Raw genomic sequence first — 24,764 nt, forward strand, 5'->3', positions numbered from 1 at the left:
TTTGCACTAATAGATCTAGTTGCTTCCTGGGCAATTAAAGCTCTCCTTTAAAAAACATTTTTGAAACTACTTCTTTTATGGGTTAGGACAGACGTCCTGTATGTAGTGCTGAATGCAGTTAACGTTATCAGAAACACAAGTAAATACCAAACACTGGTAAACGTTTTACTAAAGACTGCTGATAACAAAATTGAAACTTCATTAAACTTCACTGAAATGAAAGGTTTTTAGTTTAGGAATTTAGCTTGTGTTACTTTTGGAGTAGGAAGAGTTGGCAGGAAGACTTATGTGAATTGTCTTCTGTAAGACTGAAAAAGATGGGATTCTGCTTTTGATTATACATATGGGTATTGCTTTAGCTGACAAACATTTTAATGGAAGCTTTGATAATGGCTTATGAACAGATTTATTTCATTAATTTAAAAATAACAGGAAAGTGATTTTTCTCAAAGCTTTATGTGATAGGGAAGAGAAAAATAAACACATGAAACCAATTTTGGGGCCTAAAACCCAGACAAGCCTAAAACAAAATGCAAATACAAATAAGAGTAGTAGTCAAATTAGTTTATAAACAATCGAGAATATATAATAGGTTACTGCTTGCACTTCTGCGAAGGTTTAGTGTGGGGTTAAGGGTCAAAGTACTAATAAGAGTGTTTGGGATGTCTGCTGCCATGAAACAAAATGGAAACTTGATTGATAGCTGGGGGCTGAAAGGAGAACGCGCAATGGAGAAAGCAAAGGTCATAAAGCCATTTCCCTTCTCTGCATATATAATGACCCAATCCTTCAAGAAATACCAAAATGTAAATACAGTGGATTAATGTAACATATGTTAACCACACTTCTGATCATTTTGACATACAAACATTTGTGAAACTAAATAATGGAGGTAATGTATTACTATTAGCTGCATCTTTAGATGCAAGGCATGGAATTTATGATCTTCCTTTTACATGCGTACTTTTATTTTGTGCTGATAAAGTACAAAACCTGGAAGTGGTATGAGAATTACAGCTTTCTTTTTTTTGTCAAAATGCTTCTACTCCTACTCTATTGCACTTCAAAACAGTTGTGTTTACGGCTAGTGCCATGTAAGCGTGCATTTATGTGTACCATTTTTTCCTTTTGTAGGTCTTGTGTGCATGAAATCTAGCAGTTCAGTTGTGGAGCTGGTGATGCTTCTTTGCTCTCAGGTGAGGTTTAATTAACAATGTTGTCTGAAAGTGCTGCCTTTGAGCATGGTGGAAATTACAGTTAAAATTTTACTTTAAATTTGACTTTAAATTTAAGGTTATGTTTAATAGGTAGAAAGAGTATGGGCAAGGCCTTTTGATTAAAAAAATCCCAACTTCTTAGTAATTGTTTAGTCAATCAGAAAAAGAAGATATTAAGGGTTTTACCCTTAGTAAGGTATTACCTTACTATTAAGATCTACATAACCCTGATGGTGATATTCCTAAGTAATTCTGTACTGCCATTTATGTAAAATAAAGTAGGACCACTAAAATATTAAGGTTAAAGAAGCAGATTGATTTCTGCATGTTGGCATGCTGAATCCTCTGGGATGAGTAGGATTTTTTCTTTTGTGTATGAGTGATAAATACTTTTGAAACCCTGTCATTCTTAATTGATATGACAAGTACTAAGAATTTGAGAAAAAAATAAGAAAGCAACCCTGGTTGTCAGCAGTTCGGGGCATTCTGCATTCCTAAAGGCAGAGCGATTTTAGATGTTTAGGAACCTGAGAATTCCCTGTTTCTGTGGTTAGAAAAGAGCCAGAGCCTAAGATTCTTAAAATCTTGGTATATTAATTGGATTTGCTTTTTGGGTTTCTTGCTTTCTTTTTTTTTGTAATTAAATGGAAGACTATTTTTATTGAACCTTTCTTTTGATGCCTTAAAAATGATACGTTTCTGGTAGTAAATTCCCCTACTTAAAACTTTAAAATAGCCTTTTTTAATGGGAATGGTATTGGTCTAGAGGTCAAGGGTTCTGACCCATTTCAAAACCTTTGACCTTCATTTACAACCCTTATGGTTTGCTTGCCTGACGAATAAGGATAATGCAAAATTAATGTTTCTTCACATCGATTTATTCATTTTAGTGCCTATATTGCCAAATTTATTTAGAGTGTGCTGATAGACATTTCATGAATACAAATGAAAGAATCATAGAAGGTGTGAAAAATCGATAGTCTGCGTTGTCAATAAAGTGTAATAAGAACAATTACTTCTGGAGATTACACCTAATAGATTTTACAATGAACTAGTGAAGAGTAGTTATGTTTTCTAGTGAGCTTGGTATTAATGAAAGGTTCTAGAACTTTGTTCATCTAGTTTTCAGTCTTCCTCAGAAAATATAATATGTCTTTACCCTGAAAGGAATTTAATATTCCTTATGGAACTTTTGGAACTTAGAGATTGTTATTTTACATATGGCAATACTGGAAGTGGACATTGTTCATTAATTCTAGAATACGAATTTGCTGCTGACTTAAATTAGAAAATAATCCTCTCTAACAAGAAATCCCTATACAAATTTTACTGTTCATTTGTTAATGTGTTAGAGTAAAAATAATCTGAGTATTGAATATGTGTGTGACAGCTTGGTATTACCATTTAAAAATTAATTTTCATTATCCATGTTGCTTGTATCAACAATTAGTGGTTGACCTTCCCTTCTTTTTTGGTAGGGTAATCTAATCTTTTTTTTGAAATCATGTTGTGCTCTGTACTGTACGTCACTTGTTTAAGTTTGGGAAGTGGAAAGGATAAGGAATAAATGACGTGCTTTAATGCATCTATTTGTCATATGTGTCACAATGCCACTTAATGCTAATCTAATCAAATTGAGGCTATCGTGATTGCTTAGCAGTGCTCGTTGCAGAGGCTAAGGTTGTTCTTTGTAAAACAGTAGAAATAAACCAATAAAGTCACAAAGACCTCAAAGTCTTCTTAAAGTTACATAGCAGCTGTAATTTTTTGGCAGAATATGAAAAATGATGTGAGAAATGAATCTAAAATTAGCTCCAGATGTATACAGATTGTTCTGGGGTGATAATTACATTTTTCACTTTGAATTTTCCTAATTCAAAGAGGTCAGCATGGCAATCACAGAAGTGATTTATTTTGTTAAGAAGTGAACTGTCTTTTTGCCACATGAAAGCTAGAGAGATATGAAATTGAATTTCTAGCTGACATTTTACAGATACTGGGAGGAGATGGGGTTGAGCTTGATTGATTTTTTTTTTTTTTTTTCTTTTTTTTTTTCCCCTTTTTTCTTCTCCCCCCCCCCCAAGATAGGGTGGGAAATTAAGTGATAGCCTTTTGCTAAAATTTTAATTAATTTTTAAGAGGAGATGGAGAGGATGAAGTGCCAAAGATCAAAAGATCAGGTCAAAAACTAGTTTTTAATCACATAAATAATGTGGCATAGTCACGAAGTAAGTATCTGCAAATTCAATATAAAACTTTGCAAATTTGTCAGGCACCATTTTATGAAATTGAAAGATTGCTCTGATTAATATCTGTGGTGGTTTTTATGATAACCTCTTTCTCAGAGTTTGTTTTAAACGTTCTATATGTGATGTAAGCACTTGGATTGTTTTTCTGAAACATCCGAAATTTTTCTGATGTTTATTTAGATTTCTGTCTGGAATATGTTCTTTCTTTACTAGAAATACAATATGGAATAGTAATGTCTCACAACTACTTTTTCATAAAATGATGTGAGTAAAGCTCTTTCTCAAGTAAAGAGATTTAAAAAAGTTGCAAAAGACAACATTCCGTGCAACTGTTTGTGACTCCCCGTTAATTTTTTCTCTCCTTTAAAATTTATGTATTTAGGCATCTGGAAAAAGACAATTGCTTTTGTGTTTTAGTTTCGTGTTTACATGTTTATGTATTGCCTAATGTTTAAACCAAGATAAAAGGAGAAACAAGTGGTTTGAGATACAGACAGAAGGCTTTTCTAAGACAAAAACAGTTGTGTTTTTTGATAGACACGCTACATTTTGAGACGTGTCTCTGTGTGTATACTTACGTTTATATAAATCTATCAAAACATAAAGAAATCTTTCATTTAATATTACTGCAAAGTGTTCCTGCTTATTTGACGTTAATATCGTTTTTGAAAGAATCGACGTTGCATTCAAGGCCGCTTTATAAAAGCGTTGTGTTGCTCATCCTAATTCAGTCTGACACACATTCCAATAACACTACCTCCCTTCTAGGGTTTAAAACTAAATTTATGGCTGAGCATTGTGAAGTGCATCATTTAAAAATGGTTTCAACCCAAAACATCTAATAAATAAATAATGTGTATGGCTACTCAGTAGCAGACTTTCCAGACTAGAAATCATTCCATCGGATACTCAACAGTCCACTATCGGAGAGAGCTGTCAGATAAATCTTATAGTAGCTGCATTCATGTCCTGTAAATCACATGTTATTGTCTGAGCCTTCTGCCAGGTCATCTATTCTTTTCCCATTTATCAGAAATGCATACAGTACAGTGAACCTAGAAGCACCATCTAGTCTGGCCTGGCATTCTGTTGGGGTAATTAAACCAGCCGAAAGAGAGAAGTCCTGTGTCTATATACCGCTTTTAAATGAGTGACGTCAGGGTGTTAGAAGTGTTCATATACTATTGTGAGACAAGGCTTCTGTGTGGAGAAACAGATATCACCCCTGAATAAAGCGTTTTCATCTAAAAGGGCTCTTGCTCTATCCCTAAAATGCAAAGGGGCACGTATGAATTGAGTGCATGTTTATCCATAAAGCAAATATGCTACTGTGCTTCCTTTCATTTGTCAGGTGTTTCCTTGAAATACATGACTAAGTGGGAAATACTGTCATCTTCCCTACTCTGTCATGAAAGTATAAAAACATTTATTCCTTGCTCACATACATGAAGCATTTGGCCTATTACCGTAGTGCCAAGGTGAAAAGATACAAAAATAGTTGAAATAGGTTCCATAATTTTCCCTGATGCCTTTGAATTTACAGAGTTTGCAGCGCTTGAAAACTGTTTCTTTGTGTAGTAAGTCAACTGAATTGTCAGTGGAATATGTGTAAGACAACTAATTAGGTGGTTCTTGTCAGATCCATCTTTGACTTAAGAGCTTTTTTCCTACTGAACCTACATTTTCTAGACCATAAAATAAACTTACACTAACTGATTTCATTACTATTCAGTTCTTGTATAATTTTCTACAATTGGTGGAAGCCACCCAATTTTTTTCAAGAGTTTGCAGTTGAAAATTAATGCATATTTCAACAACTTTTCTGACCCCATCACCACCACTACCTGCACATACACCCTGCTTGCTAGTTCAAGATATAAAAGCTTCTTGGTTCCTCCTTCTTCTGTCCCCTGTTGTTTCAGTGGGATTTAGGGCACATTCTTGATAGCCGATGGCATACATCAAACCAAGACCAGTGTTTTAATACGTTTAATCTCTAGGTATTTTATCTTCTAGAAATATTAACGTGATATATTGCAATATAACTATGTAGCTGTAGTTGTTAGATTTATATAGGACCTTCATAAATAATATCTTTTGTGTGGAGATGGAAGAGGGAAACATAAACTCTGATATTTCAGATTTTTTTTTTACATGATAACATCTGTTCATATGGCCTAATGAAATATGATTACAGTTGAATATGTCATGTGTTGTGCTGATAGTTTTTGGAGTTATTTTTTGGAGAGAAAAGCATGATCCAAGGCAGTGCATGTTCATCTTAAAAATACAGCAGAGGCTGATTAGTAGCAGTAAAGGCAAAAAAATTACGCTGTGAAAATCGGTCTTACTCCCTGTGTAGGCAAACATTTTTTTTCTTGTCTAAATCAACTCACCAAACCAATTATCAGTGGTTAAATGGCAAATTGTTGGCAAAAGGTCTTTCTTTAGCAGGATCTTTCTTTTATATGCTACTAAATTCCTTTGCTAGCAGATTCTGTTGCTCATAAAGAGGTCAATATTCATGTTTTGCATGGGCTGTATTTTAGTTGCATCACGCCTCTTACTCTGATGAGGATTCTTAATTATGTAGACAATATCAACATGGGCCATACAGTCATGCACCATATACGAACAATATGATAGGGTAATTCCCCTCAGGAAGAGCAGTAGGATGGTTGTTACAATTTTGATTTTTCAGCAGATTTTGTTGCACACACTCATCTCCCCCCTCCCTCCTGAGTACTTGAATATAAAATGCAGTAAGATGGTCAGGCTTTTCTGGGTGTCCTGTGCTCAGGAAAAAGCTGTTTAACAACAATCTAAATTCATTATCTCAGGAATGGATTTCTGCAGTGTGTTCTAAGATGTGGTAAGCCTTTGAATTACTTGGAGATTTTAGTTGACATAGAAGATGGCTGGTTTTCAGTGCTTGTTACTTGTAGAGAGAACACATTATACTGATGCTCTGTGATCTGCACTGGTTCCTAATTTACTTTTAAGTGCAATTTGATGTGATGGATAACTATAGTGATCACTATGAAGTTTTAATTGAATTGGGTATAGGTTATCTGAAGAGCTATGTCACAATGATATCATAGCAGCTAACTCAACAGAAGCACCTAAACTCTTAACAGTATCCTGGTTTAGATGTGAAGAGAAACAATGCTGTTTGCATACTTTTTATGTGCCCCAAGTGTTAGATAATGATTTTGATTAAGATAATATTTTTTCACCTAATCCGTTTGTGTTCTAAGAGCTGAAAATAATTTGAAATGAGATCTAATACTACTTTAGATCTGTGATCTAAATAATGTATATATTTTGGTGCAGAGCGCAGATTTTGCAGGGATCTTGTAAGGTGCTGTATGAATTTGTATCAATTTTAATGCATGTTCTAATTTTCTTTTAAAAGCCATTTTTCTGGAGTTGGAAGTTTTTCTTTTTATACAGTGTGAACTCATGGTAATAGGATCTTTATTTTTAAAAAAACGAATGTGGCTGTATTTGAGTTTCAAAAAAAGCCAAACCAGAAATGTTTTAATAATAGATGGTTCTTGTGATAAAATTATTACAAACATAACTATGTTAGGCAAATGAAAATGATTTAGATCTCAACAGATAACTTCCCAAAGTCTAAATTGTTATGTTTGGGGGAAGATGTTGCATGGATTATGCCCATAAGTGTTTGCCGTGTATTGCTAGCTTTCTGTGCGATGTTACGAAGTATCAATATTTCCAGTTTCGTATGAAGACATTGTGTTGAGATGCACAGAAAAATACTTGGCCTGCAGGTTTGCCAGAGACTTCTTAGTGTACTTTTTTTCCACCCTTGTACTCTTTTGAAGAATTTGGAAGTTTTGAAGAATATCTGCCACCCAATTTGTTGTAGAGATGAGGTGACTGTTGAAGGAACTGAGAGTATTCAAAATCATTTAACTCTATTATGGATTATTTAGAATCTGAAGCTAGGCATATTAATAAAACCATGTAAACCCTAACATTTGAAAACATGGGATTGCTAAGCATGTTATTGTTATGCAGGCAGTAGTAGGAATACTCCTAGTGCAATTTTGTAGCAAATAATCACATGGCTCTTGTAGCTGTTACATGAAATGGGAGGTTCTCACCCAATTATTTAAGATGCTATTGGATGGAAAGTAGTTGAGGAATCTCTGTTGAGCTTTATTTACAGTGCTGCTTCAGGATATTTTCAGTGAACCAATTTTACATGACAAACTATTTCCTCTTCAAAAATTCCCGTTATTCTTTTTCCCCTGTAATGTATATTTTCATCCATAATTACTTAGTTTTGGAGGATGGAGACTGTGGTCAAAGTGAGAGACAGGGGAAGGTAGATTGCACAGTAGCCAGGAACAATGCTATCAAAGTGCTCTCCTGGGGTAGAAGAGACAGAAGTTTCAAGTAATGTTTCAGGTAATACTTGTTGTTATCACTAAGTAGAATAATCTGTTGAAGGGAAAATTTCAGCATATGCTCCCAAAGTAATTAGTTGTCCTGAAGTTTAAGGAAATTTACCAGGCATGTGGAAAAAAATTAAGCTCTCTCAATCTATAAAAGCAACATTGTGATTAATGTGTGTTATCCTCAATTGCAGTTTCCTTCTTTGGTGGTGATATATGAAAAATCAGTTCTTTTCTGTAAGGTCTTGGGGATAAAGTTTAGGGCTTCTGCATTCTTCTGTGTTGCAAGGCACTTGATGTCAACACAGTATGCTATTTTGCTGGTGGTCAGTGATATTAACTCTGGAGAAATTGAATGAAAGCCCTTGGAAGGTGTGGGACGACACTGGCTGTGGAATCCAGACTCCTGTAGTGCAGTCCTTTGGTGCTTGGATATGAAATACAATGTTGTCAGTAAGTTTCTTTCTAACAAAACAGAAGGTTAGAATATCAAATCTGGTGTCTGGATTGCTTGGATTCTCTGTTATACTTGATATATCTGGGATTTTTTACACATACTGTGGCTTTTTTCTTTCTCAAGTGGGAGTTTTTCCTCCATCTCTGATGATCTCCCTTTGGGTGCTGAAAATGTGTATTGACAACTTCCATGTTGGGTATATGTCACTAAGCAGAGTACTTGGAATAATTGCAAATGGATTACTTTGTGCTATGGTTGTTTTGCTGCTTGCTTCGTTGAACTGTGTTGTACTTTCCAAGTGTTTGGAACTGCAGATCAGGTTGGTAGGTAACTGAAGTGCAATTCAGATAAGATTGAAATAAATGGAAACAGCTGGGAAAACCTTTCTTTTGAACCAGAGTGTGTTGAAATTATATTTTAAATTAGCTGTGGTTTTTTTTTCCCCTTGGACTTAAGCAGTATACAGATTTTTGTTTCTCCAGACCTAGATTATTGTAATACATTCTGTGTGAAACTTCAGGGTAACAAAATTTGTCTGTTGGAATGTCAGTCCTGCTTTGATTTCCTGTTGCTTTCTCAATTGTTTGAAAGTTTAATTGCATATAATTTCCTGCAATATTTAACCTGTTGAATTGCAAGGAATTGCTTTGAGAGCACTCTAACATGTTGAAATAGGAGTTTCTTTCAAACTGTTATTCTTCATAATAATTACTAAGGCTTACACTTCTCAGATTCTGCTTTAGTTTGCTACACTTACATGTGTGAACTCTGTCTTTTCTGTATGGTGTAGTTGTTGGCTTCAGGAATAATGTGCCTTGTTTACAATTAGTATGGCCTACAGATAGGGAGTTTAAAACATTCATGTCCATCAGTGGCTAAATTTAAAACAGTTAAATTGCGATAGAACACTTTCTTTTGTGAGTTTATGAAGTGGATGTATATTCATAGTGTGTTTAGTAGTAAAAATCAAGGAAGTTTATAACTTAAACTCTGCTGTTGCCTTATATGTGGAAAGAGGTTGGAATGTATTGGGAATGATTTGCTGAGACTGTGTGTAAGAAGTGACCTTTTCTTGACTTAATGATGCAATAAGCACTTGATGTTTATATCCTGACAGGTAGTGGTCACAGTAGTTAAGATGTGTGAAATAGTACTTTGGCTTTATCTCCTTATATGTTTCCATAAGTCTTACTCTAGGAGTATATTTCAAAGGTTTTCTCACTCCCCAGTTTGGAGATGAAATGTATGATGTGGGATTTTATGATGAGCACAAACTATGATGTGTTACATTTAGTGTGAGAAAGCAAGAAGAATATCTGATATGTTATACTTCTAATAAATGGGGTTGAGTTTTCTGTGTGTTAGATATAATCGTCAAAGTTATAGAAATAACTTGTTTTACCTAGGCATACTTTTGACCCACTGAAAAATGCCCACTGCAGTCTGAAGCCACTGTATTTTGAAGTGTTCAGTAAAAGCAAGCTATCAGTTGCAGGTGCAAACTGAGAAAAGTAGCATGAAGGAACCAGTGTTTTTTGGTTTATACTATGCAGCTGTTTTCTGAAGAGTAATTGTGAACTTTGTGGTTTTGAACAAAAATAAATTCAAAAATTATATGTAAAGAAATTGGAATGGGTGCTATATGTAGGGGTGTGTAGTACAAGTGGATAGGTATGGTAAAGCCATGATATTTTTCTGTGAACTGATACGAAGCATTGTTTCTTCGGACAGTATGCTTGGAGAAATCAACATGAATGGTAAACTTTGGATAGAGGAACAGGTAAAAGATAGGGTTTAAAACCACAAAGCCATTCTTAGAAATAGTTTGCCACACTGGAGTGAAGAGAGATGACCTTTCTTGAGGTCATCTTACTAAAATAGAATTGTTTCCTACAGTTCAGTTTTGGAGGGGAAATGAGGATTTTCTCTCCCTGATATTTTTTTTTTTAATACAATCTTTAGTGGTTGTTCTGTAGGCTTTTTGGATATGATAGGCTCTTACTAAGAAAAATTACCTTATGAAATGAAAATTCCTTGAATTTGGTCAGGAATCTAGGACATATTGTTGGTGTGGGTTTTAATGGAACACATGTTCACTACAGCTAGAAATATTAGCCTTTAAAACTGTGTTGCTGAGAATTTGTATGATTGATGTATAAATTTTTATGTTTAGGGATAAGAATGGATTGTCAAATGTAAATGTGAATCTTGGGGCTGTGATGGGGGAACAGGACAGCTTCATTTCCCTTAATGTACAGTGCTGCAGATGTTCAAAACTAAGGGAACATAATTTAGCTACAGAAGCAAGACTTTTCTGAAGAAAAAAGGCATCCTGTTGCTTCACCAGCACACTAGGACTTAAAAAAACACCACCATTTAAGGTGAGTTTTGTGCAGTGAGAGCACACCCTGTGGCTTGGCAGTCTAGTCAGAAGGATGATACCATGCTGACTTTATAACTAGATCTTTGAACAATATTCTCATGGGTGGTAAATGCAAAACAAAGTAATATCAACTGGCACTTAATTCTGTGAGCTCCCTGCTGATGGGGCTCTGCACTGAAATGGAACTCTTCCTGACAGGAAGTCAGCCGCGAAGTGTGGAGACCTCTGAAAATAAAGTGTGCTTTAATTTGACACCCTGCTGTTTTACAGCTAGTCTGTTTAATTTGAGACCATGGAAAGAGGTTTAGTGGAGGGGAGGGGTATGAGATTATGGAAAGTTCAGTGAGCAGCAGCGCTTGTCACTGACTTTATATTAATCACAAATATGTGAAAATTTTTGTTCATGTTAATAAACCAAATAATGTGTCTCTGTTTCCAAGCAAAACTGCTTAAGAAGCATGTGGTTTGGGGAGCAGTACTGTTTACTCATTTGTGTCAGGAGAAGCTTTGCACGGTAGTGCTGTTCAGTTTATTGTTTAACCTTTAGTCTTATTTATACTCATCTGTATCTTTTTATATATCTCTGCAACTGGTAAAGCATCTATCTTATTGAAGATGATGATGCACTAATCTTTCACTTGTTTAAGTGAAAAAACTTGTAATTCATATTATGCAGCAATCAATATGATGTTGAGGTAAATGTCTGTTAGGTGGTTATATCCTAGTTCTGAGTCAAATTTGATTCAGAAGAATCAGCTGGAATTTATGAAGACATTTATTTCTATTTCTACTTAAACCAGAAGTGGTTATATTCCTCCTTTTCTGGAAAATTCGTTTGGTGAGTGTGTGTGTGGGGGGAAGATTTGCAGTGAAAGGAGCAGAAAACTATTGTTTATCATGTTTATTGTAGCAACGTACAGGGGCAGATGACAATAGAACCCTGTGTTGCCTGGTGTCGTGTAACAGTGGAATAATGGATACCCAGAATATTTTAATCTGAATGAAGATAACAGATGTAGGATGAGGAAGAGAATGTAATATGCAAATAGAGTGTAATGGAAGAGACACATTTAGGTTTTCTGCCTTTTTTTGTTGGAAAAAAAATGATTTAGCTTCCTTTTCTCTAAATCTTTTCTTAAAGATCTGCGTTAGGATAGGACTGCCAAGGGAATGATAAGGGGCAGATTTGGACATTCTGTCTTTAAAGTGAAGAGGTAGGATTGGTTTACATACTTTGGTTTCATTCCCTCAAAGGTACAATGATAACAGGAATCTTGTTCATAGTTTGCATGCATTCATTATGAGAGTTTAAATGGAAACAAAGCTACAGTTAGGTAAAAGGGTAATACAACGGGGCTTTTAGTTCCATAATAATATTCACTGCGTATATTGTTGAGTTTTTTATTTGATTTATTTAATCAGACATTGAGCAGGAAGGTTTCTCCTGTTTAGTGATGGCAATGATGAATGTTGCTATTGGTGGAATCAATCTATCACTGCTAGTGCAACTGTGCAGCAAGGAGCATGCTGTGGTTTTCTTGTCCTTATAATTAGTAGTCTACCTTTGAAGATAGCTTTTTCCGTGCAGTGATTTTACAAAAACTCAAATTAGAATCACAGTTAAACAAAAAACTGCTGAAGGTGAGGCAGTTGCTTTATAATCCTGCCGTTCCTCAGTTTGTTTTTCTTTCTGCATAAAAATGATGCTGGCACTGCAACTTGATTATTTGGATCTCTTCCCTTTGTTCTTCTTACGTTGCCCCTTTTCCTCACTTTGTTTTTCTGACTCATCTCTTTTGACTTTTAGTTTCTTGCTTCCAATGGCTGCATATTTACAGAACCGCTTGATACTTCGGTTTCTCAATTAATGTTTAAGATTTCTGTTCCTATTCTTCCTGAAGCTACTGTCTTTCATCTCAGCATTGAAAATAGGCGATGGTTAAAGAACCTGAAGAGGAAGCTGCGGTGGAAAAGGTTTGCTGCTACATGAACTCAAACCTGACCCCTAATTTCGTTTCATGAGGAGTCATGGCAACAGCCTGCCAGTGGGAGAGAGAAGGGGAGAGGCTGCCCAAGCAAATTGCTTCCTCCATCAGGACCTGAAATCAGTGATACACTCATTCAGTCTTTCCCTATTCTACAACTTGTGGCTGTATTGGGACTGTAAATGAACTGGCTTTACTGGGATTGTAAATGAACTGGAGTTTAACATAAACTTACCTGTTTCATCTTAATCTGACATTGGTTCTAGGGGCAAGATTTTATTTGTCAGGTCATGAGTTAAACCTCTATAAAAGGCATGTAATGAATGTTTTTCATATATGTATTCATACTTTTTTGATACTAGATAAAATGTTTGATTTCTCTGCAGCTCTTATGCTGTGCTAATTATTACTGATAGCATTTTATTTATGCAGTGAGTGATATTTTCATAATTTTATGTGACCTTTCAGATTGCAGACAGTGATATTTTCATATTTTGCATGAACTTTTGGATTATGTGATTTTAGTTTTACTACTAAAATCCTGTTTTAAGGAAATTTGTATTACTATAAAATATGACAGCTGCAACCTCTGTCAAGATTTTCTGGCTGTGTGTAGTTGTTGAAGATTGTATGTGCTGTAAGATTTTATGTAGTCTATCTTTCATAATACTGTATGGTTTAGGATAGATTTGTGTAGTTTGTGGAGAAGACAATAGTTGTCTCAGAGTAATCTCATGGCATAAGTCATTGACAAGCTGACAGTTTTTTATTTAGTATTTTACTGAACTATGTAGTACTGAAGTATGCAAACTACTCCAGCTCTATGTGTGTATGATTTATTTTCAGAATCTGTAAAAACTTATTGTGACTTGAACTCAAACTTTTAGATATTGAAATTAAACTCTCATTATAAGGTAGTTTTAGGCATTTACCACTAACAACATAATACCAGTTTATAGGCAGCTCTGTTTACATGGAATATCCCAAATGGTTAAACAGCAGGGGAGTCTTCTGCTTTTAGTTAAAAACCTGCTGTTTCTGTGTGGCTTATTTACTGCTTCTTTAATTCTTCATGTAATGTGCTGTGGAATTGAGCATGCAAAAGTCAGTAAAGAATTCTGTTTTCTGCGTCTAAGGTTATTACTTGCTGTACAATAATAAAGGCACTATTTTATTGGGTTAGTTGTAATTAACTTCAGCACTAGGCATTGATATAAATCATTCCTAATCTGTTTTCTTTACATTTTCATTCTTTTAAACTAGTGTAACATAGCTTCTTTCTGTCGTCCTTTTACATAAGGACTAGGGTCGTAATTGCTTTTTTGAATTAGGCTGTCGGAATGTAAAGTGCATGTTGATCCAAGAATTGATTAAGGAACACTAATGAATTTCATATAGCACTTTTAAAAGATTTGTAATAAATACTGTGTAATAAATACTCTATAGCAGTGATCTGTTAGACCGTTAGAATTCAATACAGTGTTGTCATGCAGTGCAGCTGGAAAAATATTTCAGTATAAGAAACTTTGATTCTGTTTGATAGCTAAAATGGTAAACAGTTTTGTGGTTATGAATAAAAAAATCATGTTCCAAATCTTCCCCAGAGTATATTTTATGAAAGTAGCTATCATTGTTATAATCTTTGTTTCTGTGTTTTATCAGAGGAAAAATACTGAAACGCTTTTGGTTTTAATTTTTTTCTGCTCGATCTTGGTATTTGATACCAACTGGGCCATGTGCCTTTTATCAATACACTGGTGTACTGCAGCATTTTCAGTTACTGGTTAACAGCATAGGTTGTAAACAAGAGTGCTGTGTTCTTTTCAGGCAGTTTTGCAATGCTGAGCATGTGTTTTTCTTGACTTTCTTGTCCTTTTCAGGGGTACATAATCACACGCATAATCTCAGCCCAGCTTTATAGTTCATTATTTAGTTTGATGTGAGTATGTTTGGAATATTTTCCTTCAACAGCATGCTTGGTGTTATACCTTTACTTGAGAAGCTATCTCATCTAGTTAATTTTTACACAACTTTCTCCTAGAAGACTCATTAAAATTTTTAATACAAAGACTTCGGTTGTGTACTGTCACTAGCTGATTTTTTGACAAAAAGCAATGTCATTTTAATGGAATGCCAGCAGTAAATACTTTTTATTGTAACTGAGTGTGTTTGATAGTTTTAAAGTCTTATAAAAATAATTAGCTCTTTTATATAGTTCTAATGGCAGCCTTGCAAGTTTCCCCTGGAGCAGTCTCTAATGAACAGGCCTTGATTTTTCCAGTTGGGTTTTTAGATTCCCTGAGGACTTGACTTCAGACCTTGAGGGGCAGCAGCTGCCATTTGTCTTAAGACTGGAGTTGCCAAACAGACAGACTCATGTATTAATAGGACACATTTGTATAGCTTGAGTATGTGGAACCCCGATAGAGGCCTAATGATGATCATCTGTTGAGAGCTTGTAGCTGGCCAGGGTTAGAGTAACTTTTATCACCCTTATTGAAATCAAACCCTCTGTATTGATTAGTGACATAGCTTGACTTGTTACATATATGCCATGTTAAAGCTTTCATAGACAAGCTATTGTTTAGTGTGGAATAGTATCCATTGTGGAAATTTCAATAAATTCAAGCTTGTTTTAAGTTTTCCCCTGACAAGATGTTCTGAATTTTTAGTGTAGTAGTAAATATTTTTTTAAGTTCTTTCTTTGTGTCAAGATTCAGCAACAGTGATGTTCTTCTGTAGAGAAAGGACCATGTATATAATTATTGAAATAATTTTTTTTTCTCAGTCAGTTTCTAATCATTCTTCCATTATTGATTTATGGTTTTAAAATTTTATTTTAGCATCCAGGTATGACCGTATATATACTAGATAACATTGTCTCCAAATGTGTTTTCATGTTACTTGTATATTAAAATGTCACATCCTTGCAAAATTTTTGTTTCGTGTACTACTTAGCCTGAGCTAATTTTGATATTAAATTACTGCATTGTATTTCTAGACATTATTTCCCATAATTCCATGTTGGTTTTAATTTTTTTTCAATGGAGCTTTGTAGAATAAAATAAGCATGATTCAATTCTTTAAAAGGAATTTATGTTTGCAGAAATTCTGCTTAACATGCAGTCTAACCTGGGTTTTGGGTTTTGGTTGGTGTTTTTTTTTTTTTTTTTAATTATTAAGAACTCAGCTGAGATATAATCTACTTTTCAGTAGATGTTCATTCAAGCCTGTAGTGGATGTGGTGCTGAGAGAGTGCTGACACCAAGTGCAAACACTGCTGAAAAGTTCTTGGTAGTTTACTTTAGGCACTTAAAGATTAGTATATCTCTCTATGAACAAGTTTTTCATGCAGATTTGACCTTTACTCTAGGATATAATATGTCTCTTAGTCATATGTTAACACATTTTCCCACTGTGCTCCTTCATGCTCCATTCATAGTTGGCAGTACCAAAGTCATCCTTCTCCTTTGTTTCATAGCCAAAATAAATTCTTAAAACTCCACCAGCTTTATGGAAAGAATGGATTAGCAAAGAACTGGTTCTTTTTTGCTTGCTTATGAATGTGTATTTCAACTGATAGATAAATTTCTTAATTGTGCAATATATTGACCTTGTTAGGATATTTTTTTAACTTTTAGACAAAAATGAATTACTAAGGATCATGCAGGTGTATGTATATATGAACAAAAGTAGCAATGCAGTTGCCTGCAATTGAAAATAAAGCCATTTTCCTCTATTGGAAATGTTTTAAATATTCTGTTAAAGATCCACATTTAATTATTTAGCTATCAGACCATTTGACAGATTGGTTTTGCAAATGCTTTTATATAGCTTGAAGACTATGTATTTTGTGTTGTTTGAAATATGGTTATATTTTTTTCCTAGAAGTGTACAAGTGAGGAGGGGTATATCCATTTGCTGCCTACAGGCAAGCACTTCAGATTACAAACCAGCAAAAATGTTTACCAGCAAAATTTTCTTTGCATCTTTTTGAGTGACTAGGTTTTAGGAATGGCTATATTGGATTAGATAATAGACACAAAGAGATGCTGAAGAAGAGTAAAACAAGCCTGTATGATAACCTTCCACTTTCAGCTATAGTCAGCTTGGGGTATTTTATGAATTGGATGTAGTTTTTGTGTTATTTAGTCAGTATCAATATATTTTCCTTTCATGTACATGTTCAGGCTCCTCGTGATCCTGTTGAACTTCTAGTCACCACAGCATCCTTTGGTGTGATAGATTCCACTAATGTGTAATGTACTGCGTAAAGAACCACCTGCATTTCTTTGGTTTGAAGCTGGTTCCTATGAACTGCTGCTTATAGAAAAGGCTTTTGGGCAGGCCTGTTCTGGCAAATAAGAAGCTCCTGAAGTACTGGATCTGAACAAGGATATTCAGGATAAGTAGGGAGCCAACAACAAATGGAGGAAGATGATTGATCAATCGAATTGACACTGGGAAATTCAAATTCAATGTAGAGTTTTTCAAGAACACTTGTCTGATGATGCCTTATGGTCAGAGATATACCTAATTTTTAAGAAAGGAAATTGAAGAATCACATAGTACAGAAGACTTTTCAATGCATTTGAAGACTGAGATAACTACACATGCATATATACCTGAAAGGAAATAAAATGGAATACAGAATTACTAAAGATTCTTTTGCTAGACTAATCTCATTGTTGGTTACGGTCTAATGAATGTAGTAGTCTTTGGCCAAAATGTATTTCCTACACAAAGGAAATGGAGTAATTTATGAGTTTATTATTAGAGTATTTGGTACTGTCATATGACTGATGATTAGTTAGAATTAATTAAATAAACTCAGCCTAACTCAAATGGGACAACAGTAGGGCATGATATAACCTTGAAGGAGATCATTAGTTTCTGAAAGAAGGGGTTAAGACCAGTACTTTTTAATGTTTGCATTTGATGATCCTTGGGCACTCAGTAAGAATGTGTTAATGAAACTTGTTAATATAAAATTGGTGCTATAGAGAACTGGTATATGATTTTAGTTAGGGCAGAGTTGTGCTGTAGCTACAGGAAATGTAACGTGTTATTCAATACCAAATTATAATTCATATGAGATTTGAAGTACAGTTGCAGAAAAGGATATAGTACTGGCATTTTATCTAAAGTACTTGCAGAAGTGTTTACAGATTCCATTAAGGAAGTATGTGAAACAATAAAGAGCTAGGATATTTCCACATCAGACATAGTATTAGAATAAAATGTGATTTCTTATTTGTCTCCTTGTATTGGTTGTTTTTTGTTATAGATATTTGTGAATAGTGTTTAGAGCTTCCAGGGATTTTTTTCATGCTTCACTGTTGAGCGTACACTGACCGAAAGCATTAAAAGTAGGTTATGTCTCTGTTACTAAACATTTATATCTGTAGGAAATGATGATCAATTAAGTACAGCTTAGAACAGGTATGAAAATATTGGCTTTGTTGATCTTCCCTTGCAGTCCTTCCTTAGGAAAGTGCTGAAGTGTGTTTTGTAGTTATTTAGTTGCATTAGCGGTTGAGTTTGAGGCTTTTAACGTGATTTTTCCCTGATACCTTAGGGAGATGGATAACTAAGATGTTGATATAATAATGCAATATGCATACTGAGTGTAATTGTTTGAGAGAGAACATGTACTGTGGGGAAATATTGAATGGATCATGAAAGATGATGACCATTAGTCTTTTCTTTCAACTATTAAAATTAGCTTTAGGGTGTGTTCAGCTGTGATTTATGAAATTGTTTAGACTAACACCTCCTTTGATGATGTCTGATATGGAGAAAAATGCTGAAAAGTATCATGATAAATGCACTTTCTTTTCACTTTTGGCAACCTCCATCTTCACCAATTAAGTTTTCACGTATTGTAATGAGCTCTTTAAAAAAGAGCAGAGCAACAGATGGACAATGTCTTAAATGGAAAGAATTATTTTGCTTTGTTTGAGCTTTTGCCCATTTAAGCTAACAGAATAGTGTCAATTATCATATGAAGATATGAAAATATCATGTTTACAGCTTTATATTACATTTAAAAAACTTACGTGGATTATTTGCATATGCTATTTTGTTTGGAATATTAGCGGCTAAAAAGCTTTTTTTAAAAAAAAGAATAAATGCTTAAAGCTACTTCAGACAGCTTACAGACGAACATGAAGCCATGTAAGCTATAACAAGGCAATAGGGAAAAACTGGGGGAAGGATAGTGGGAGAAATACTAAGAAGATCTTACAGTATAATGTGTTACAGTGAAGACCAATGATGCTACGTTATGTGACCTCAAAAAAAACCCCACAAACCCCCATATGTGATAATATGTAAATGGAGCTTAGCTGGTGCTTAGCGTGGTGCTTGCTTATTAATGCATATAAAGTAGTTATATAAAAAGAAATTAAACACATTTATAATTCATAATGAATAATAAATCAAAATTTCCAGTTATTCTACTCTTAATTCTGACTACTTGAAAACCATTGCACCTAAAAAGTGACAAAAGAATAAGTAGGGCCTGGAACATGTCAAGTGATAAGAGTTACAATCTCTCCACTGCATTTGAAATCTGGAAATCTCTTTCTGTTTGTTTGTTTGGGTTTTTTTTTGGGGGGGAAGGGCTTGGGGGGGCAGGATTTAAACTGTAAAGAAACATTGTTCCACTGGCTTTTGTGTATATCTGATCAAACCTTTGTGTCACTGACTGAGAGGTAATTCTGTGTTACTGAGCTGGAAAAAATGTACTCTGACACTGGGTATTAAAACCTCCTATATTCTGCAAATATTACACAAATCTGAAATTTATGCAAGAGAATTTAGTTTTGCCTTTTTTCCCTGTTCTGGAGCTGGTGAGATTTTGGATAAGAACCACAGTGATAGAAGTAGCGATGTGAATAATCTTTAGGATTATTATTTCATACAACACAGACTGAAAAAAAAATCAAAGAAGCTGATGTGGAAAAGCGTATGAAACTTAACAACCTGTTTGCTGCAGAATCTGTTTAGAAAATTGGTAGAGTTTAAACCAACAGTTGTATTTGCCCTGTTCTATGCAAATGCCTCTACATTTCCTCCAAAATAAAAGGTTCACATACTTACTACCCTAAATTTTAGCTCTGTCAACTTGTTCCTATTGAGTTTAGAATCAAAAAATCTTCTTGGTGTTTTTGTTAAACCAATTCTGTTTTTAGCTCAGCTTTCAAATCAGGGAAGCAAGCCCCAGTGATAGGTCATCTGTGTTGGTTTCTTTCTTGGGGCCAGGCAAAACCTGCCTACGTGTTTGAGGTTTAGAATTTTGCTGAAATTCAGGAGTCAATTGGATGTAAGAAATGTGCAGTGCTCTTGTGTCTGACGTTACCATTACTTCAGTGTGTTAAAAATTCAGATGGTTAAAAATGTGTTAAAAGTTGTTTTGAAATTTACTAGGTGTTAATGATGCAATATTTGAGTTATTAGCAGATTGCTTTCAGTAGAGATGACTCTGTGATGCTGAGGTGAGGATTATTATCGGCATATATGTTAACCAGACTTTAAACTGTAAGAGAAATTTGTGTGTAAAGAATGAGCCTTACGTTAACATGAAACAGTTTGCTTCTAGCATTATCAAAGTTCAATAAGGCAAAAAGCAATCAGAATTACTACATAACACAGCAAAAGAAAATTGTGCAGTTGTTTGTGGGATATTCTTGTGTTTCCTTCTCTGCAGAGTATGATTTTGAGTAAATGATACAGTTCTGCTTCTTCATGCTGGCAATGTTTCCTTCCTGATTAGCACACAGTTCGTGCCTTGTACATTTACTGATGGTGGTGTAAGTTGCAAAGATTGAAAAGAAAGTGTGTAACTTTGTAGCTGAAAATGTTTTTTCTTAGTTTTGTTTTTATACAACCAGTTTTCTCTTGTGTTTTTCCCAGGAGTGGCAGAACTCCATACAAAAGAATGCTGGCCTTGCCTTTATTGAGCTTGTCAATGAAGGAAGGTAAGTCACAATATTTCAAAGCGCCTGTGTGTTAGCCTTCAAGAAGTTGTGTGGCTTGAAATATTTGTGAGAGTTTTTCTTATGCCTTTTTGTGTTGTTTTATTTGAGTTTTACAAGCATGATTTCTTTAGTACTTCGGTTCAATTCTAATACTGACTATGGGATTTTGCAGAATCTGAATGCTCTTTAGTTTCATTAAATATTTCACTTGTCGGTGTGTCATGGATTTGCTTTTTCCTGTCCTTGTACAGTGGTTAACATTGAAACTGTAATTTGTATTCAGCTAATCTCTTCAGGAAGGGAACTGATATTTGGAAGACATTATAGCTAGGAACTGTATGATAACCCTCTGTCTCAAAAATTAGATTCCAGTTTGCTCATTTATTTCCTATCTGCTTCCAAATAGAAAGGGACTCCCTTTAAGGAAAAAAAATAAAATCTGTTGATATTACCAATTAGTTTAATGTTCTGTCTGTAACTATATATGTATATTACTGGAATGTATAGAAAATGACAGAGCAGGTGATGAGGCCATGCTCTTTGACTTGTAGTGACTGTTCAGAACCATCAATATTTTCTTCGTTAGGAATTGATTGCTGAGGCATACTAAGAGCAATATTTACCTTTTCTAAAGGCTTTTTTTTCTTTTTGAGATGTCTTAATGCATTAGCTAAGGAATAATATAAGAAATGCCATTTTTCTATACCTAAATTCTGTTACTGAGTAACTTGAGCTAGTAAGAATCCCAATAGAAAATAAATTTTAGGGGATTAGGACAGCTACTGAGTTAAAATCAAAATAATTTGTCACATAAATTAAAATGCTACATAAGTTTTGTTTTGGGGTGGGGTTTTTTTGATTTTTTTTTGTTTGTTTGTTTTTTACCATTGTAGGTGTAGGGGAAAATGGCTATTTCAGATGTTTTTCTTTTAAAATGTATGAATGTTCTCAAGATGGATAAAAATAATGACCATTTTAATGGTCATATTTCAGTTTATGGTGAGGGAAGCACCATTCTGAGGGAGAAAAAACATTTTGCTACTAGTCTTGATCCCAAGGGCCAAGGTAAAGTAACAAGGGTGTTCAGTTACAGTGTTAAGATCTAGCCTGTAGTTGTTTCCTATTATGTGAGGCTGACCTGTCCTGACCTTACTTACAAAGTGCCAGCTATAAATTTGCCTCTTGATTAATGTTTTATTAGCATAGATAACATAGAGATCCCACACACGTGTAAACCACAATGTATGGTTCATCTGTGTAAGATGATTATCATGAACAAATCAGTTTCTGAGACTGAGTTGTAAGTAGCAGTTGCCTAGCACTTACTCAGCTTGTTCAGGTCAAGCTTTCAGAGAGCATTCCATCAGTAAACTGTTTGGAATTGACTATTTTCTTTTTAAAAATCTGCAATGCCCATCACAGACAGATGGAATCACTCCCCCACCTCCATAAACAACATCAATAACTTATAGTCTAGCCTTAGTAGAGTGGTTGTCTCAGGGACAAATGATCCCTTGAAGACTGAGAAGTGTGGTTTTGGTTAGCAGAAAATATCTAAGTAATTGTTACTTCATTTCATTTCTGGCTCATAGCAGAGTTGTTTTTAAGAAAGTAGGAACGTAACTTTCATTATGGGGGAGAGGAGATTAATTTCTTAAAAATGGCTCCTTTTATCTCTCTATTTCCGTCCATTGCTCTTCATAGGAGCCTTTAAAGTTATTGCTGAATTGGTCATTGTGGTGCTTTGTGGCTTTTCAGCATTCACTAAAATGAAACTATTATCCCTTATATGACATGAACTTATATTCCAGAACTACCCTTTTCTTCTCTTTTTGCAGGTTGCACGTATACTAACACATTAAAAAACATTTCAGACCTTGTATTTTACTGTATTTGCTATTGTATATTCAGTATTTTTGCCATAACATTATAATCTTAACTCCAAAAGCTGAAATGTTTTCATTAAAACTTAAAAATGAAAATAGCTGGATAATAATGATTTAGGTGTTAACTGCATAATTTTATAATAAACTTGAATTTATAAATTGTTTCTGTAAGTACACAAGAAAAGAAGACAAGGTAGTTGTACAAAGGACAGAACTGATTTAAGCAAGTAAGGGAGGATGTCTGTGGGGGTACCATGACATGTGGAGTGTTAGGATAAATAAAATCAAGGACTGGAAGAACTACCTAGAATTTCTGGAATCACAGAATTGCTATTGTCTGCTGCCTTGGTGGAGAAAGTCTTGGTCATCCTATAACGCTTGTAAACCAGGGTTTTATTCCCAGAGTTTATTACTAGGGTTTTTTTTGACTAACCATCCCAGGGGATATTCCAGTTTAAAGTGTGTTCTACTGTTTGTTTAGCAGGCAAATAAGATGACTGAAAAATCTTTCACAAAGAGATCTAGAAAAAGAGATCTAAATCTTCTTATACTTGCTTTCAAATGTATTTTTTACTTTTATTTGAAAGGTATGAATGTACCTCTCTCTCTCACAGCAGTTAAAAGTTTTATGTTGAGGCTTGCTGTGTTTTGGCTAGGATTCCCTGGACAGAAATATGTACAGAAAGTTTGCCTCTGGGACTCGTAAGATCTACAATGTGTGTGCTGCATTCAGAATGCTCTGAATTTCATCATGTCCCCAAGTAACTAATGTGTTACACATACAGTTGCTTCCAGGCTTTCCAGATGATTTTGGGTCCACTGCACATATAGAACAGAATTGATTTGTTTGAGCCCAGTGAAATTTTGAATCTTGAAGTGAAAAAAAACCCCTCTAAATAGGAGAGAATGTGAAAACGTGTATGTGAAAATACAGAACCACAGGCCTACCTAAACTAAAAAAACACTGAAGTTTAGGAAGGCTGAGTTACAGGCATAGTGAAAACAAAGAAACAAAACCCACCACCACCCCGAAGAAAAAAAACAACAATGAAATAAACCCCAAAACTAAAACCAGAAAAAGCCCTGTAGAAACACAGGAAGGTACAGAATGTAAACAAAAAGCTAAAGCAGCAGCTATTGGGAAATAACCTCTTTCTGTGCCTGAAAAGAAATGTCAATTTCAGTACATTGCTACATTGAACATTAATCTGTTTTTAATAAAAATGAATGAGTATTGTTCACTATTATTGTAATGTCTGGGAACACTATTAGTGCTCTTTGAAACCTTGTTAAAAAGGTGCCTGTACCCACTGCTTCTCTTATGTACGGAGTCATCTGTGCAGCAGAAGTATAGATTGCGAAACATTTTCCTTACCCCACTGAACTTCTGTCAGTCTCAATTTCAGTCTTTGTGCTTACCTTTCACCTTTGGGTCCTCCCTTTAAAGTGAATGTTGTTTTGGAGCCTTGACCTGCTAGAGCTTTCTGGTGAGGGAATTTGTTCACTGGAACCATTCTTTAGGTGTGATCTGGTTCATGGTCATGACTGGTCCTCTCCTTTGAAGAATTCCAAGGTGTCCAGACAGATTCCATTTTTTCACCCTGAAACTAATTATGTTTCCTCTTTATGCAAGAGATGGTCAAGCTATTATTTCTGAACTGAAAAAAAAAGAGAAGCTTTGTTTTGCTTCCTTGTGTGTACAAATGTCTCTTTTGTTATACTCTTGTTTGCTAACTAGTCAAGTAGAGGAAATAACTCCTTTGCTCTGTGACGGTTAAAACTCTCTCCTGTCACTTTGATTCATTAGTACACTTTAGTGTGAAGCATCTTTTATGCTAGACCTTGTTTTCTGTATCAGTCAGTGCACTAACAAACATACTCGAGCTTGAGACTAGGCATGACAGTTATTATCCCCTTTGGGGTGATAATGGTTTTGGCATGGCAAGGGTTGAGGGATCAGTCTCCTAAGCATGCTGCAGCAATTATTCTTTCTCATTTTCGGTTGAAGAGATTCTTAAAGATGCTTAATTTTAATTTTCACAGGCATAGTTTTCTTGATCATTCGAAGAACTAAGTACTGTGTTCTATATGTACATTTTTATACATCTGCAAATGAGTATTCAAAATCTGGAAAGCAGTTGCTTTAAAAAACTGTCACCCAAAGTTTGGTTGAAAGATAAC

At 34.8% G+C, this 24,764-nt stretch overlaps 1 protein-coding gene across 4 annotated transcripts in view; it reads left to right on the top strand.

Moving 5' to 3' along the window:
- Positions 1-24,764, top strand: part of LRBA (LPS responsive beige-like anchor protein) — a gene marked incomplete at its 5' end in the record, with an annotated part of 401,371 nt that overhangs the window by 108,663 nt on the left and 267,944 nt on the right. For all 4 annotated transcript variants that reach the window (XM_080629345.1, XM_080629347.1, XM_080629346.1 and 1 more), the window contains 2 exons: positions 1,135-1,196; positions 20,633-20,697. In XM_080629345.1, the coding sequence (XP_080485471.1) occupies positions 1,135-1,196; positions 20,633-20,697 (127 nt within the window). The remainder of the gene's footprint in view (positions 1-1,134; positions 1,197-20,632; positions 20,698-24,764) is intronic.

The sequence above is a fragment of the Psittacula echo genome (assembly GCF_963264785.1).
Source record: "Psittacula echo genome assembly, chromosome: 1".
In the NCBI taxonomy this organism is placed as follows: Eukaryota; Metazoa; Chordata; class Aves; order Psittaciformes; family Psittacidae; genus Psittacula; species Psittacula echo.